The sequence below is a fragment of the Macaca fascicularis genome, chromosome 2 (assembly GCF_037993035.2).
Source record: "Macaca fascicularis isolate 582-1 chromosome 2, T2T-MFA8v1.1".
In the NCBI taxonomy this organism is placed as follows: domain Eukaryota; kingdom Metazoa; phylum Chordata; class Mammalia; order Primates; family Cercopithecidae; genus Macaca; species Macaca fascicularis.
The window spans coordinates 183196714-183212863 of record NC_088376.1 but is presented as its reverse complement, the minus strand read 5'-3'; the positions used below and the strand labels follow the sequence as shown (position 1 = coordinate 183212863).

At 41.0% G+C, this 16150-nt stretch overlaps 2 protein-coding genes and 1 long non-coding RNA gene across 16 annotated transcripts in view; 1 reads left to right on the top strand and 2 right to left on the bottom strand.

Annotated features, from left to right (window-relative positions):
- LOC135969477 (uncharacterized) overlaps window positions 1-2707 on the bottom strand; it is a 127502-nt gene extending 124795 nt beyond the window's left edge. For all 3 annotated transcript variants that reach the window (XR_012431735.1, XR_010584739.2, XR_012431734.1), the window contains exon 1: window positions 2342-2707. This is a non-coding gene — a long non-coding RNA (uncharacterized lncRNA). The remainder of the gene's footprint in view (window positions 1-2341) is intronic.
- Window positions 2708-2934: 227 nt separating this feature from the next.
- CMSS1 (cms1 ribosomal small subunit homolog) overlaps window positions 2935-16150 on the top strand; it is a 371982-nt gene continuing 358766 nt past the window's right edge. For all 8 annotated transcript variants that reach the window (XM_005548320.4, XM_065539579.1, XM_065539577.1 and 5 more), the window contains exon 1: window positions 2935-3147. In XM_005548320.4, coding sequence (XP_005548377.3) covers window positions 3084-3147 — 64 coding nt within the window. In that variant the 5' untranslated portion in view covers window positions 2935-3083. The remainder of the gene's footprint in view (window positions 3148-16150) is intronic.
- The window catches only part of FILIP1L (filamin A interacting protein 1 like), a 296973-nt gene continuing 294157 nt past the window's right edge, over window positions 13335-16150 (bottom strand). For all 5 annotated transcript variants that reach the window (XM_074033597.1, XM_005548313.5, XM_074033596.1 and 2 more), the window contains one exon: window positions 13335-15657. In XM_074033597.1, coding sequence (XP_073889698.1) covers window positions 15466-15657 — 192 coding nt within the window. In that variant the 3' untranslated portion in view covers window positions 13335-15465. The remainder of the gene's footprint in view (window positions 15658-16150) is intronic.

Sequence of the window (16150 nt, the reverse complement as noted above, 5' to 3'; positions counted from 1 at the left end):
ATTGACTAAGAACCTCTGCACTGATTAAGACCTTTTCATTGTGTGGTGAACATTCGCAAAACAGCCTTCAAACTTTATCGCTCTCTTACTAATTCAGTTCTTGCCAACCTTTCACATCATGGCATCCATAGAAAATGGTGATATTTGTACAACACTAGAGTGAAGATGATGGTCCCCTCAACCTGAGGCAACTGCCCCAAGGTCACTGCTTCCTCCAAAGGCTGCGGGGTCGGTCTCCGGCCCACCCACGCCAGGTGGGAAGCTCTGCTCAAATCCATTATCCATCCTGCACAGTAATACCAATCTAGCTTTCCTAAAACAATACTTCTAGAATGTCCTTTGCCTCTAATAACAATGATAAAAATCCAGAATTCTTGGTCTGATACTCAAGATCAAGACATGGAGTTGGAAGAGACCACAGGAATCATGAAATCTCTCCCCTTTATTTTACAGACTCACAAATAAAGGCCCAGTAAAGTTTAATAACCTATTCAAAGCAACATTCCAATCTTTCTGCCAAGGAACTATTATTTACCCTATCCATTTTTGCCCACAGACATCCATGGTCAAGTGCTACCTCCCAGTTCACCCCACTGGGAAATGAATGTTTCCTCCTTTAAACTCTGATAATACTCATTCAGATACTGAACAGTAAGAGGGAGCAGAAAAAGACCTAATAGTTATTTCAGCCTGAGCTTCCCTGTGTTAGATGATACGATCAGATACTGGAGAGTATGGTTTAACAATACACTGATTTATAAACCAGGATGCCTATTCACTAATAACCAATTCACTAATAACAAATAGAACAGAAATGAATGCTACAACTTAGGTTGGCTATTCAATATAATCTGGGGTCAGTAAACTTATTTCTGTAAAGTTAGAGCAAATACATGAGGGAATAAATAATAAATAGTACATATATGAGGGCTACAGTCTGCTGCATATCTTTCTTTACTTTTTTTTTTTTTTTTTTGGTTGTTTTGTTCTGTTTCTTACAATGCTTTAAAAATGTAAAAAATGGCTGAACACAGTGGCTTAGGCCTCCAGTACCAACACTTTGGGAGGCTGGAGTGGGAGGACTGCTTGAAGCCAGGTGTTTAAGACCAGCCTGGGCAGCAAAATGAAACACAGTCTCTACCAAAAAAAAACAAAAACAGCAACAAAATAACTAAGCATGGTGGCACGTGCCTATAGTCCCAGCTACTCAGGAGGCTGAGGCGAGGTGGAATATAATGTAAGACCATTCATAGTTCATGGTACTAAACAGGCATCAGTGCCCATTGATGCATAAACGTTCCATAATTTAGTGTTGCCAGACTTCTTCTTCCTTTTTTTTTTTTTTTTTTTTTTGAGATGGAGTTTCCCTTTTGTCAGCCAGGCTGGAGTGCAATGGCACCATCTCGGCTCACTGCAACCTCCACTTCTCGGGTTTAAGAGATTCTCCTGCCTCAGCCTCTCAAGTAGCTGGGATTACACAGGCGCCCGCCACCACGCCCGGCTAATTTTTGTATTTTCAATAGAGATGGGTTTCGCCATTTTGGCCAGGCTGGTCTGGAACTCCTGACCTCAGGTGATCCACTCACCTCGGCCTCCCAAAGTGTTGGAATTACAGGCGTGAGCCACCGCGCCCGGTCCATACCTCTTAATTTTGTGATTTATTGCCTGAAAAACCGTCTCGCTGTGGTGTTTTTTGTATTTCCCAGATTAATAATCAGACTGAACATATTTTCATATTTATTAGCCATAGCACTTCCTCCTCCACACTGGCATTTCTTACCTTTCTTTTTCAATAATCTATTAATCACGAAAATCTCCTGTCATCTACATTTCTTCACAAAAGTCACATTGTTTTTGATCTTTATAGATTATTTTACATTTGCCATATTTATACATAATATCTTCCCTTTTGGGGCATTTAGAGTGTGCTGACAAAGTCTAGGCAGCAATGCATTTATAAAACACCTATGAGCTGGGTGCACACGGGGTAATTTTCCACATATGGCTAATCCCGTCCTCATCAGATTAAGGTTCCCTGTCTTGTCATTTCTGAGGATGTATCCTATTAGAAGCCTAGCCCTTTATTCTTACACATTACACTTCCACTACTGTAGGGTGACATCTGAATGGACTCATCTTACTATTCCATGCATAGTACCAGGCACGTTGCGTGCTTTTAATATATTTTGTATAATTTTTACCTCTGTGTTTGACGTCCTGAAAAATACCGTCCACAATTACTTCACAGGTAGCCCCAACACTTGGTGCCCAGCGCGTTTTCCTAGTCCCTCCCTGCCACTTCACGTTGGGAATGGGACAAGAGGCACTGTGGGTCGCTTACCTATAGTTACGAAGCAACGGGCTCCCTTATTACTTCGTTTCCCAAATAGGGGGTGGGATACACAACCGAGGGAGTACGGGCAAAACAACTTTCAGGTCTTTGGCCACTTGCGTCTTACTGTGGGCGAGCCTTTCCAGACCAATTACATTTTCTTTACTCATATTGCATAAATAGCAGAACTACATTTACTACAAAGGCCAGACATTCATGGTCATGGATCCTTGTGCATGTTATTCTAAGAGCAAACTGTACAAACACATAAACTCTGAAACATTGACGCACAAGCGAAAACACACGCACGTGTTTGTGTCTTCTCCCGCGGCCCAAGTTCTTTGAAACTGAGCGGAGAAAAATCGTCTTCGCATCGCGTCTCACACTTTCGACACAATCTTATCGGGAAACAGAACACCTAAACAAAAATTTTTTAAATACATTTTTCAAAAACGATGACAATTCCTTTCGTCTTATGTTCCTTTTTGTCTTTAAGCTTTGGAAAGATTTATTTTGCGTTTCCAAACTGCTTCTGCCTGTCGGCGCCTGTGTGAAAACTGCGACGAGTCTGGAAGTAGCTGCCGGAGAGGCGGGGCGGAGGTGTGACGTCATCGCCGCGGGGCGGAGGCGACAGTGTCTAGCCGGGGCTCCGCGTGTACCTACGCCGACAGAACTGGCTTTGAGACAGCGTGATTCTCCGCAGCTGGCCGCCTCCCCGTGGTGTTCAGCCCACGTCGAATCCTGAGCTGAGATGGCAGACGATCTCGGAGACGAGTGGTGGGAGAACCAGCCAACTGGAGCAGACAGCAGCCCAGGTACCCACTCTGTACCCGCGCTCCTACGGGGCCTCTCCCGGAGCCCTTCCGTGCGCCTCAGCCCTGATCGCTTCTGGCGGTCGCGGTGTCAGCCCGACAGGGGCGCGCACAGCCGTGGGAGCGCGCAAGCATCTCGGGGAAAGTGGTGCAAGAGACTTTTTAACACGTGAAACAGACAACGTGACATTAACTCAGATCTGTCTGCCAGCCAGGAAGGATCCTTTCCCAAGCTTTCTCTTTTCATTATTTCTTGAGAATGGATAAGACAGTTTTTGTGACGAGAAGCAACTTTGTGTGATGGGTAAGGGTGACCCATGAACTGCTTCAATTCAGGGTTACCCTTCAGACTGAGGTCAGAAGCAGGGGTTACTGGTTCAGACTGCTTCCATTCAAATCACGACTGCAGTATTCTGATACTGTTTAGCCTCTTTTTTCTCATGTAAAATAATGATAACAATAATGTCTACTTCATAAAGTTGTGAAGACAGTACAATAATGCACTTTAGCATGGTGCTTGACATATAATAGATATGCGGTAAATATAAGTTACTGTATTTCTTGTGGTCATGATCCTTATGTAATTTGGAATATTAGAACTGGAAGGAGGCTTAAATAGAGATCATCCTTTGAACTCACTTATTTTACAGATGAGAAACGTAACCTAAAGATGTCAAGTAACTTGACAAGTTCACAAAGCTAACTCCTTTGAGAAACAATACTAGAATTCAATTAACACAATTTGAATAGTTTCTGCTATGCTTTGCTATGTTTACCAACTCCTGACGGGCATTTTATCCCCAAGTAGAGTAGCATTAAGTAACCCCCCATGTCAGGCTGGCCTTGAACTTTTTAAGTTCCATCACACCTACCATGCAATTATTGGTTGGTTGGTTGGTTTTTATCACTCCTCAAGGTCTGTCTCTCTTCTCTACTAGAGAAGATAGGTCCAAAGTTGGATTCATACTTCTGTCATCTACAGGGCCCTGCACATGTTAGACACTTGATACCTATTTGCTGCAAACAGTCTTGAAATATTAGTTGTGAAATATCCATTAAAAATAACCAACTTTAGTTGTTGCATTGTTTCCGGAAGGACAAGCCTTCAGGTACAAACTAAGCAGATGCCATTTTTAGAAAGGTAGCCAATACAATATTTCCTTGATTAAACTTCCTGACTCTTTTGCAGCCCTGTGGTGTTCCACATTTACTTTAATAACTACCCCTACCAACTCAGGTGTTAAAAAGCTCTATTTTATGATATGACTGAAGACGAATAGTGGCCATTTAAGAAATAGTTGAATTCTGTTTGAGTGGTAAAGGGGATCTCTTGGTTCTAGTCCTCACTAGCTGTGTGACTTTCAAGTTATTCATCCCTTGAAAGAAAGGCAATCAACATGTTTTGAGTATCTATTATGTGACAAATGTCGTCATAAATATGAATTGATTTAGCCTTCATAACATCCCTAAAAGGTAAGTATTCTCTTCGTTTGTATAGGTGGAGAAACAGAAAAAAGTTAAGTCGTGTTCTTAGGAACACACATTGAAGAAGAGGGCTGGGAAGAGTTAAGTGTGATTGATTTTGAAAGTCATACTTTTCCCACTACTACTATGTGACTTCTCTGGGCTTTTGTATCATAATCTGTAAAGAGCCCTTAAAGATCATCTTTTTTAGGGTTTTACCAACCAACAGTTTTAAACACTGAATCTAGTAAAACTTTAAATTGCTACAGCCTCCTTCATCTAAGTTGCCAGAATTCCCATGAAGACAATGTGTTGGAGTGCCTAAGATTACTCTACTTCTTAAATTCCTTCTAGCCGTAAGACTAAGCTTTTTTTTTTTTTTTTTTTTTTTTGGAAGCATAGTCTCGCTCTTGTCCCCCAGGCTGGAGTGCAATGGCGCGATCTCAGCTCACTGCAACCTCCACCTCCCGGGTTCACGCAATTCTCCTGCCTCAGCCTCCCGAGTAGCTGGGATTACAGGATTCTGCCATCACGCCTGGCTAATTTTTGTTTTTAGTAGAGACGGGGTTTCACCATGTTGGCCAGGCTGGTCTCGAACTCCTGACCTGAAGTGATCTGCCCGCATTGGCCTCCCAGATTGCTGGGGTTACAGGTGTGAACCACCGCACCCGGCCAAGAGTAAGCTTTGAAAATTGCTGACATTAAATTTATCATAGGCCTTTGCTTTGTTCGCTGCTCCTAAGCAAAGTAAATATATGCATTTGTTTGAAATCTCCTTGAGTATTCACTGGCAATTTGCGTAACTGTAATCTGTACACTGTTTCTAATTCAAAAGGAATCACAGCTGAACCATTTCAGATTTCCTGATTCTTCTTATGTTGATGGGATCTAGCCTTGATCCTAGAGCACAAGGCTTATTTACCTGGCTGCCTTCTTGAAGTCTTAAGTTATTTGACAGGGATGTCAGATGTATTCAATTGTTATTTCAGCCTAAAATATGTGAATTATGTTTTGTTTCAAAAGTCAAAGGAGAAATAATACGTTAAATCACAGAAAGGAAAGATAGTTGTATTGGTGCTTTTATTCCTATTGTGGATTATGCTACTTGCCTATAAAAAAAAACATCTTTCGCTATCACGTGTTCCCACTTCACATCCATGGTAGCAAGGCAGTGGAACATTTCAGTCACTTACAAATACTTGTTGGTTATACATGGTTTATAACATCTATGTAGCTGTCTGTTGTCTGTCTAAGGAACTGTACTATTTTTTGGCTGTTCTCTTGTCTTCTTAGATGTGGTATGTAACACAAAGTTTTTATGGCTCTTTAAAACCTGTCATTTTTGTGCTAGAGTCCTGCATTGCACTGGAGCTCACCATGGGTCCTGGCACTTAATCGGTGTTTGGTGTATGTTAGCAGAATAAATGTGTGTGTGTATGCATGTTACCTGCTACAGAGTATGTAGGTAGACATATAATTTCTCATCCAATCTAGAAACTTTTGTGAGTGGAAGGCTATTAATTTAGAATTTTGCAGGGACTCTCCTGGTCCTTAGGGGATGTCTAGTCACTCCATTGGTGGCAACTGGAGTCATGACCCAACATAAGGCAGCTGGGAGTCGCAGTGCTGAGTGTGCAGCCCAGGATGCCTTAGGCATAAGATCCCAGGAATCATCTAATGACATCTTATATTTGATTTATTTCCTTATTCCCTGTAAACCTTCAGAAACTGTTTGAAGTGACTTATAGTAAGTAATACATTCAGTAGAATAATGATTTGAAAATATTAATGCTGAAATGAGTAGATACAATGCCTGAGATTTTAATGTAGTTGACCAGTCTGGGTACTTTCTCAGTGTGAAGGTGAAAACTGAGAGAATGTCAATTATAGCATGGATTTTGTGACTTATGGAAGGGAGTCGAGAGATTCTGCAGTTCAAAATGTCACTTGAGGGCCCGTCATCCCAGCACTTTGGGAGGCCGAGGCGGGCAGATCACCTGAGTCCAGGAATTCGAGACCAACCTGGCCAACATGGAGAAAACCTGTCTCTACTAAAAAGACAAAAATTAGCCAGGTGTAGTAGTAGGCACTTGTAGTCCCAGCTACTCAGGAGGCTGAGGCAGGAGAATCACTTGAACCCAGGAGGCAGAGCTTGCAGCAAGCCAAGATCGCACCACTGCACTCCAGCCTGTGCTACAGAGTGACACTCTGTCTCAAAAAAAAAAAAAGAAAGAAAAGAAAAAAGAAAATGTTACTCGATCATCTCCTTACAGAAGATGAAGAGAATACTGATTGCTTTCCCTTTTTATTTCAATGATATACCTATTAAATTACCAAGTCGAGTACCCAGTAGGCAGCTAAGTATGTGAGTCTGGAGCTCCAGGGCCAGATCCAGGCTGAGATGCAGATTTAGGAATAACTGGCATACAGATAGCTTATTTTTAAAGAGCATGTTCTTAGCAGTCTGTAACATTGAGCCTCCATGTCTTTTAAGGAGGGTCTTTCATATGCTTCCCCACCTCATTCTGAATCTTTGATGCCATCTCTTCCCAAGCATCTAACTAGAAAACTGAAGTGTTAAGACACTTCTGTGTACAATGCCAGGAGACTGCAGGTGGTAATACCAGCTTGCGGCCGGGCGCAGTGGCTCACACCTGTAATCCCTACACTTTGGGAGGCCGAGGCAGGTGGATCACCTGAGGTCAGGAGTTCAAGACAAGCCTGGCCAACGTGATGAAACGCTGTCTTTACTAAAAATGCAAAAAATTAGCTGGGCTTGGTGGCACGCGCCTATAATCCCAGCTACTCAGGAGGCTGAGGCAGGAGAATTGCTTGAACCCAGGAGGCGGAGGTTGCAGTGAGCCGAGATCGTGCCACTGCACTCCAGCCTAGGCAATGACAGCAAAACTCCGTCTCAAAAAAAAAAAAAAAATAATAATAATAATAATAATAATAATATACCAGCTGGCATTTGTTGAGCACTTACTACCTGCCAGATACTGTTTTCATTGCTTTACACATTCTAGTTAATTTAATCTTCATAAGTACACCGGGGGTAGTTACTGTTGTTATCTTTGCTGATGAGGAATTTGAGACACTGAGAAATTAAGTGATTTACCTAATACTATTTACTTTACTTTACCCAATACTATCTATTTAATTGGTAAATGGGGGAGCTGTGATTCATATGCAGGCAGTCTGAAACCAGAGCCTGTGTGCTTATATTTCACATTCTAATTATCAGTGGTAAGAATCTCATCTCTAAAGGAATAATCTGTTGTCGGTTTAAAGAGACTCATAATTTAGAAACTCTTTTGTTTATATATCATTATCAAATTGTGTCTGTTAGTCTTCCAAAGTTTACTCTTTTAAAGAACACTGGTTACTTGGAGCTACAAATAAGCAGCTTTTCCATTTGAGCTTTGAGAACCATTTCTGCCAGTAACTCAAACCTGATCCTGGAGCTCAAGGCTTAACATATATGGCTGCCTTCTTTAGATCTTTAGTTATTTAATAGGGATGTCAAATATAGACAAGACCCAGCTACTGAATTACTCTGCAAACATGCTTTTTCTCCAGACTTTCCTGTCTCCATAAATTAAACCACCAACTACCTAATTTCACAAAGGCTTAGCAGTATTCTGATTTATTTATTTTTTTCACCCCTATATCTCATCCATCAAGTCCTGTTGTCACTACCTCCAAAACGTATCCTGAATCTTTCTTTGCATTTTTCTTCTCTCTGCCTCCATTGGAGTATACGTTGCCTTAGCCACTGCAGTAAGCTTCTAACAGGGCTCAGAGTTTCTACCTTGTCCCCCACTCACCAGCTAAAGGTCTTTTTAAAAGAAGTCAGGCCACTCTCCTGCTTAAACCCTCCAATAGCTTTTTCCCTGCCACATAGAATGAAATTCAGATTACTTACCATGGCTGGTGGCCACCAGGTCTTCTACTATTTACTCCCCTATAGTTTATGCTGTCCCACCCACTCCAGCCTTCATTCTGTTCCTCAGTAGGCCACACTCATTCTGTCCTAGCCCTTTGCCTTAGCTGTTTCTTTTCCTTTCTGTCCTGTCCTTCTGATTGGCTGGTTTTCTTTTTTTTTTGAAATGGAGTCTCGCCCTGTCGCCAGGCTGGAGTGCAATGGCGTGATCTCAGCTCTTGGGTTCAAATGATTCTCCTGCCTCAGCCTTCCAAGTAGCTGGGATTATAGGCGCCTGCCACCACGCCCAACTAATTTTTGTATATTTAGTAGAGATGCGGTTTCACCATGTTGGCCAGTCTGGTCTCAAACTCCTGACCTCTTGATCCGCCCGCCTCATCCTCCCAAAGTGCTGGGATTATAGGCATGAGCCACCAGGCCTGGCCAGCTGGCTCTGTCTTAACATTAAGTACTCAATTCAAACATCACCTACTCAGAGCGGCACTTCCTGATCAGGCAGTCTAGAGTAACTAGGTGCTCTGTTACATTATCACAATATCTATTAAATTATTATGTTATTGTAATCCTCAGCAAAGCCCTTAGCACCAACTACTATTTTTCCTTGTTAAATTATTACTTTTTCCCAACACTAGACTGTAAGAGCTCCATGTGAGTGGATATTTTGTTTGTCTTGTTTGCCTTAGCTTCAGGGCCTAGAGTAGTATCTGGGTACAGAGTAGGCACTCATTAAGTATTTGTTAGTTAACTAATTAGTTCTTAATATTTCATAGTCACACCTTGAAGACCTCAACCTAGGAGATCTTTATCAGAAGGACCTCGATCTGCTAGCAGAGTTGTCAAACTCCTGTCCAGGCTTTTGACAGATTTGGCAAATGCCACTTTTCTCTTTTCAAAATTACATTAGTAGTCCTTGTAAAACTGTGTCTTACTAACATTTTATTGTAACCATATTTGGATTTAATTATATAAATTACCTTTGGAAAGAGGACAACAGACTCTTTGTAAATAAGCCTGTAATGTTTACTGGTGACAACTTTTGTCACCTAGAATCTATGTGCTTATTCTTTTTGAGATTGCTGAAATGAGCTTTGTAAATATTTTCGTTGTAATATCATTTTATGGTATATTCTTCAAATTATATTGCTTTATCCATGCTGAATTCCTTCTGGAAATGGAGTAGGGGAGCACCTTGGATCTTTTCTTTAAACCCAAATACCCAGGCTTTTTTTTGTTTTGTGTTTTTTCTTTTTTCACACTGAAGTTAAACCTTTACAGTATTAGTTTTACATATAGACAGTCATGCATTGTAGATGTTGTAAGGCATTGTCTCTACATATAAAATTCAGACTTGGAATATTTATAGGCGATGTTAATAAAACACAAAAGAGGATCGACTTCTGGGCATGTTGTTTTCAAAATCATTTGTCAAGCTCTCGTGCTTAGCCTTGTTTTAGACACTGTACCAGAATTAGAGGGAAAAACATAATCAGCTTATATTATAGGATTTACACATTGATGTGGTTCAGTCAAAATGCAGGTAGTATTGACAGATATTCAAGGGCAAAACACAGGGGCAAGATGAATTTAAAAGGCAAGGGGAAGGAAAGAAGAAAGAGGAGGGAGAAAAATGACTATGTTATTTGTCATTGTTCTATACTTGAAGGCTGTAACAGATGGACCCTTAGATAACCTTCATGGTCTGGTTTAATTTACTGCATATAATTTCTGCAATTCTTGCAAATGATTAAATGAGTGGTTCTTGACAACAATTATGAACATTTAAAGATGGAGATTTATGCATATTTCCCTAAATTGCATGTCAGGTAGTTCCTGCTGTAATTTTGCTAAATGTTCATGAATCTCTTGAAAAATACTACTGATAAATGTGGAAAGCCTATACATAACTTCTATTTCTTCCATCAGATTCAATAATAATATGTTATTTTGTGGCACAAATCTTTTTTTTTTTTTTTTTTTTTTTTTTTTGAGACAGAGTTTTGCTCTTGTCCCCCAGGCTGGAGTGCAATGGCGCAGTCTTGGCACACTGCAACCTCTACCTTCTGGGTTCAAGCGATTCTCCTGCCTCAGCCTCCCAAGTAACTGGGACTACAGGCACGTGCCACCACGCCTGGCTAATTTTTTTATTTTTAGTAGTGAGGGGGTTTCACTGTGTTAGGCAGGATGGTCTCGATCTCCTGTCCTCATGATTCGCCTGCCTCGGCCTCCCAAATTGCTAGGATTACAGGTGTGAGCCACAGAGCCCGGCCTGACACAAATCTTTTATCTGTTGTTCATCTGATGTTCTTTAGTTGAACACTTCAGATGCATTCATAAAATTATACGTTTTACTAAATATATCACAGCTTGAAATATAGTTTCCCCATTTTTATAAGATTTCATAGAGTTCTTAATTGATTTTTAAATGGCTAATATTGCTTATAAAAATTAGTTGATGAAGCTCTTAAATTCTTATTTCTGAGTTCCTTGTTCTAGTTCATACTAGACCAGAGGTCAGCAAACTTTTTTCATATAAATCCAGATAATAAATATTTTAGGTTTTGCAGGCCCAGTCATCACTGTCATAACTCTGCTGTTGCAGTGTAAAAGCAGTCATAGAAAATAAATATGTAAACGAATGAGTATGGCTGTGTTCCAGTAAAACTTTATTTATGGACAACAACATTTGAATTATATGTAATTTTCACATCACAAAATAGTCTTATTTTGATTGTTTTTCAACATTCACAGTGGGTCAAATCTGGCCTGTGAACCACAGTTTGCAAACCCTGCCCCAAACTCAGTCACATCCTGAATTGTATGTAACCTGTCTTCAGGAGAAGACATTTGAAACAAATCCAGAGAGAATTGTGTTACTCTATTACTTAGTAATTATCAGCCATGCATTAGACCAGTCACATGTCTGTTAAAATCAGATATTTGATTCTAAAAAATCTCAAGATTAGTTCAGAAATCTTGAAGGTAAGTAAGTGAAGGACCAGGAAAATACTTCAGCTTGAAAGTATCAGGTTGTTGACATTTTTGTTACAAATTGGATTTGTTTTCACTCACTTGGATTTTTATCTGCTTACTTTAAAACATTTCATCAAGTGAAATCACTCTAGAATTATTAGGTCAGCTTCTATTTTCATTGTTCGTCAGAGGCCACACTTTTGCGGAAACAGGATGCTCAGGAGACAATATTCTTTATGTGTCAGTTGTGTTACATATAGGTCAGACATTACTGTTTTGAACTCCAAATAGTATTCTCACTCTTTAGTTGTATTTGCATTTTTATTATATTATTATTACATATTGCTTGAAATAAGCATGGTTTTTGGTTGTTAATCCTTTTGTTAAAATATAACTTTATTATTATTATTTTGAGACAGAGTCTCACTCTGTCACCAAGGCTAGAGTGCAGTGGCGTGATCTTGGCCCACTGCACCCTCCGCCTCCCAGACTCAAGTGATTCTCATGCCTCAGCCTCCCGAGTAGCTGGGATTACAGTCATGCACCACCAAGCCCAGCTAATTTTTGTGTATTTAATAGAGATGGAGTTTTGCCATGTTGACCAGACTGGCCTCAAACTCCTGGCCTCATGTGATCTGCCCACCTTGGCCTCCCAAAGTGCTGGGATTACAGGTGTTAGTCACCACAGCTGGCCAATATAACTTTACTTTGAAGACTTTTGTCTTAATGGGATTAGAACTGCTTTACCACTGAAAGATGAGTTTCTGCTGGTTCCCATAGAAGTGTCGACATTTTTCTACCCAATTTTTTTTTGGGGGGGACGGAGTTTTGCTTTTGTTGCCCAGGCTGGAGTGCAATGGCGTGATCTCCGCTCACTGCAACCTCCACCTCCTGGGTTCAAGCAGATTCTCCTGCTTCAGCCTCCCGAGTAGCTGGGATTAGAGGCCTGTGCCACCATGCCCGGCTAATTTTGCGTTTTTAGTAGAGACGAGGTTTCTCTGTGTTGGTCGAGCTGGTCTCAAACTCCTGACCTCAGGTAATCCACCCGCCTTGGCCTCCCAAAGTGCTGGAATTACAGGCGTGAGCCACCACGCCTGGCTTCCACCCAAATTTTTAGTAGTTTGTATACTATGTTGTCCCTCTTTTTGTGCTTCCTCTTAAACTTAGGCCAGCTTGGATAAAAATGTACTTTAGGGAGTCTCCTGACATGGGAGAAAACAATTTTGAAATCTTCAATATACAACATGTTTTGTGCTTCTCTTCTGAGTAAAATTTCTCCCAAGATATTTTGTTTTTTTCTGGGACTATTGTTAGTGCATGTTGTTTTTCCTGTTTATGCTTCTTTTCAACCTGTTTGGTTTTCACTATAGGGATTCCAATGAGTTTTTTTCTATTAGCATAATTACCAATGTTGAATGTCACCTGGGCATAACTACTTTTCCTAATCCTGTCATACACTATTGCTATCTCTTAGTGTATTTTCTCAAGTGAGAAAATGTCTTGACTGAATGACCTTCTCTTCTTCATTTACTCATTCTCTATTCACTCAAGATTTATCAAATACCTGCTGTATGTCAGGCACAGTACTAAACACTCTGTACATACATTTTTTTTTTTTTTAATGTCAGAGCTTCATCACCCCCCCACTTTTTTTTTTTTTTTTTTAAACAAACAAGATGTTGCTCTGTCAGTCAGACTGGAGTGCAGTGGTGTGATCATGCTCACTGGAGCCTCGGACTTGTGGGCTCAAACAGTCCTCTTGCCTCTGCCTCCTAAGTAGCTAGGACTACAGGTGTGCACCACCACACCTGGCTTTTTCTTTCTTTTTGGAGAGACAAAGTCTTGCCAAGACGGGTCTTGAGCTCCTGACCTCAAGCAGTCCTCTCACCTCAGCCTCCCAAAGTGCTGGGGTTACTGGTGTGAGCCATCATGCCCAGTCTTCACCTTCTTTTGCAGTCCATCCCCTTCTGCTGTTCTCTTCCTGCTTTCCTTTCACTTAGACTTTTCCACTTCAGGCTTTTAATTAATTTGACCTCCCCCTACTGCCGTCTGCCACTTGCCTGCTGGGACTGCTGCCCATCATCCCTCTTAATGCTGCCCATCATCCCTCTCAATGTGCCCATCATCCCTCTCAATGCTGCCATCATCCCTCTCAATGCTGTCCATCATCCCTCTCAATGCGCCCATCATCCCTCTCAATGCTGCCTATCATCCCTCTCAATGCACCCATCATCCCTGTCAATGCTGCCCATCATCCCTGTCAATGCTGCCCATCATCCCCTCAATGCTGCCCATCATCCCTCTCAATGCGCCCATCATCCCTCTCAATGCTGCCCATCATCCTTCTCAATACTGCCCATCATCCCTCTCAGTGCTGCCCAGGCCTCTAGCTCCTCCTCCTCCTTGAAATTGCAGGGGCCTGGGGGTGTTTGTACAGTGGCGTTAGTGCAATGAGGCGGACTTAGTTAGATAAGTATGGGGAATGGCAGTTTCTTTGCTCTTGCTCTGCTGGCTCCAACCCAGGACACCTGGCTAAAGCAGTCCTTAACCATGAAGATTTCTTCTGGGGTCATGCTTCCAGTTTTTAGAGAATGATCACAAAAAATATTTAGTGTCGTTCCATTGATTTTTTTCCCCCCCTCGATTGAAGCTTTTTGAAATGTTTTTTGAATGGCCTTTTGTGTCAAACATGCCTTGTCTTAAAATGTCCTGTATTACTCTGTCCACACTGAATTACAGGCTCACCTTTCTCTCAATTCAATGAGAGAGTTTTCAGTGTGATGAAAAGAATTACTTTAGCTTTCTGCCAGGGGCTCTGTCTGACCTTATAGAATTCAACATTTTGTCTCAATAGTTGGGCATGCTCATAGCTTATTGGAACTGGAAGGGACCTGAGGAATTATTTCACTTTCCTGTTTTACATATGGAAACTCAAGGCTTAGATTGATAAATGCAAAGCTCGGTGTCACATGAGTGAAAATCTAGGATTGGAATTTGAGTCTCCTAACCCCAAGCTTTTGTTGAATCAACTGATTTTGTATAGTGTTTATTCAGGGAAGAGAGATGAATAAACAGTGTCCTATGAGATGATAAATTGTGTATTTTTTCGAGCACCTGGAACATTGATTCATCTCTCCCTAAAAGATCTCAATGTTACCTTTGATTCAGATTTGTCCTTATTGCTACTGAAAGCAACAATACCAATCTAAAATTTTTGTTAGTTTTACAAGCCTAGCAATATGATTCTGAGGCCTGGTTTATACAGAAGCGGAAACATACTGGAAAAATGGGATAGGAGACTAAGTGTCAGTAGTAAGGTATGCTCACTACACTGGTGATTGTCAGATATTCTACACAAAGGACATATTCGGCTGTTACTCACTTTTGTTATGCTTTTCCTCCTTGTAACTAAGAATTATCACTTTGTGTTTTTCCTCCTGGTCATAAAGAAATCATAATTTTAGACCTTAAAGTGTGATTTTAATTGTCCTGTCACCTTGACGGAAATAATCTGATTTTCTTGACTCAGATTAGGAATTTTTGCTATCACCTTTTCTTAGCAAAATATGATTAATTAGCAAAGTTCTATAGAATGAATAATTACGTCTGTGTTCATCAGAAAACTCTTGAATTGTTCTAGTGAATTTAGTCCTATATCAGGTTGACTGTAGATAGTCCATCTTTGGGTTAGATATATGAGATATATGTCGGATGAGGAAATGGGTAGATTTGGGTTTAGGCCTGTGAGCGTGTGTATGTGCATATATACATATAGAAGTAAAATAATTGTAGATGTGCTGCTTTTTTGGGGATGATCTTCATCAGGTCCACCAAGCTGCCTCACCGTTTCCTGGAGAGATGGTCCTTTGACCTTTCATAGTGGTAATTTTAGCTTTCCACATATTTCTGTAGATGAATGTATCCAGGCAGTGCATTGATGTGAGTTACCTTCTCCCTCCCATGTGGAGGAAAGTGTTGGAGGTGACAGTTCTTACGATGTGTAGCTTCTCAAGGCCATTTTTGTAAATAGGCTTATCCATAGGCACTGTGGGGGCTTTAGTGGAAATCTTGGTGATGCCTGTAGGTTTTGGTTTAGGGATCCGTGTTGGGATTCTCTGCTTGCATACCTCCTTGATCTTGAATTAAACAAGAGAACAAAAGGTAATTAATGGTACAGTTGGTGGAGAAGCAGTCACTTCCAGCCTCCTTAGACTCCATTGTTTAGGACATGGAGTCAGTTTGGAGGATTTGGCTTTGAAAGTACCAGTTTCTGGGGATATATCAGATTAAAGATTGTCAGGTTGAAGGAAACAATGTCAGGAAGTAATCTGGTGTGTGTTGAATATGTGCTGTGTGCACAGTTCTTGATAAAGATAGTGGTAGATATGGAGATTAATAGATATTTGGCAATCACAGTGTAGTGAGACATAAAAAAGAGTAGTGTCCCAAATTAATCTCAGCAAAGAGCCATGAGATTGCCAGAGCAAGGTTAATTTCAAATGAGATTGTCTTTAAGAGTGCTTCATGGCCGGGCGCGGTGGCTCAAGCCTGTAATCCCAGCACTTTGGGAGGCCGAGACGGGCGGATCACGAGGTCAGGAGATCGAGACCATCCTGGCTAACACAATGA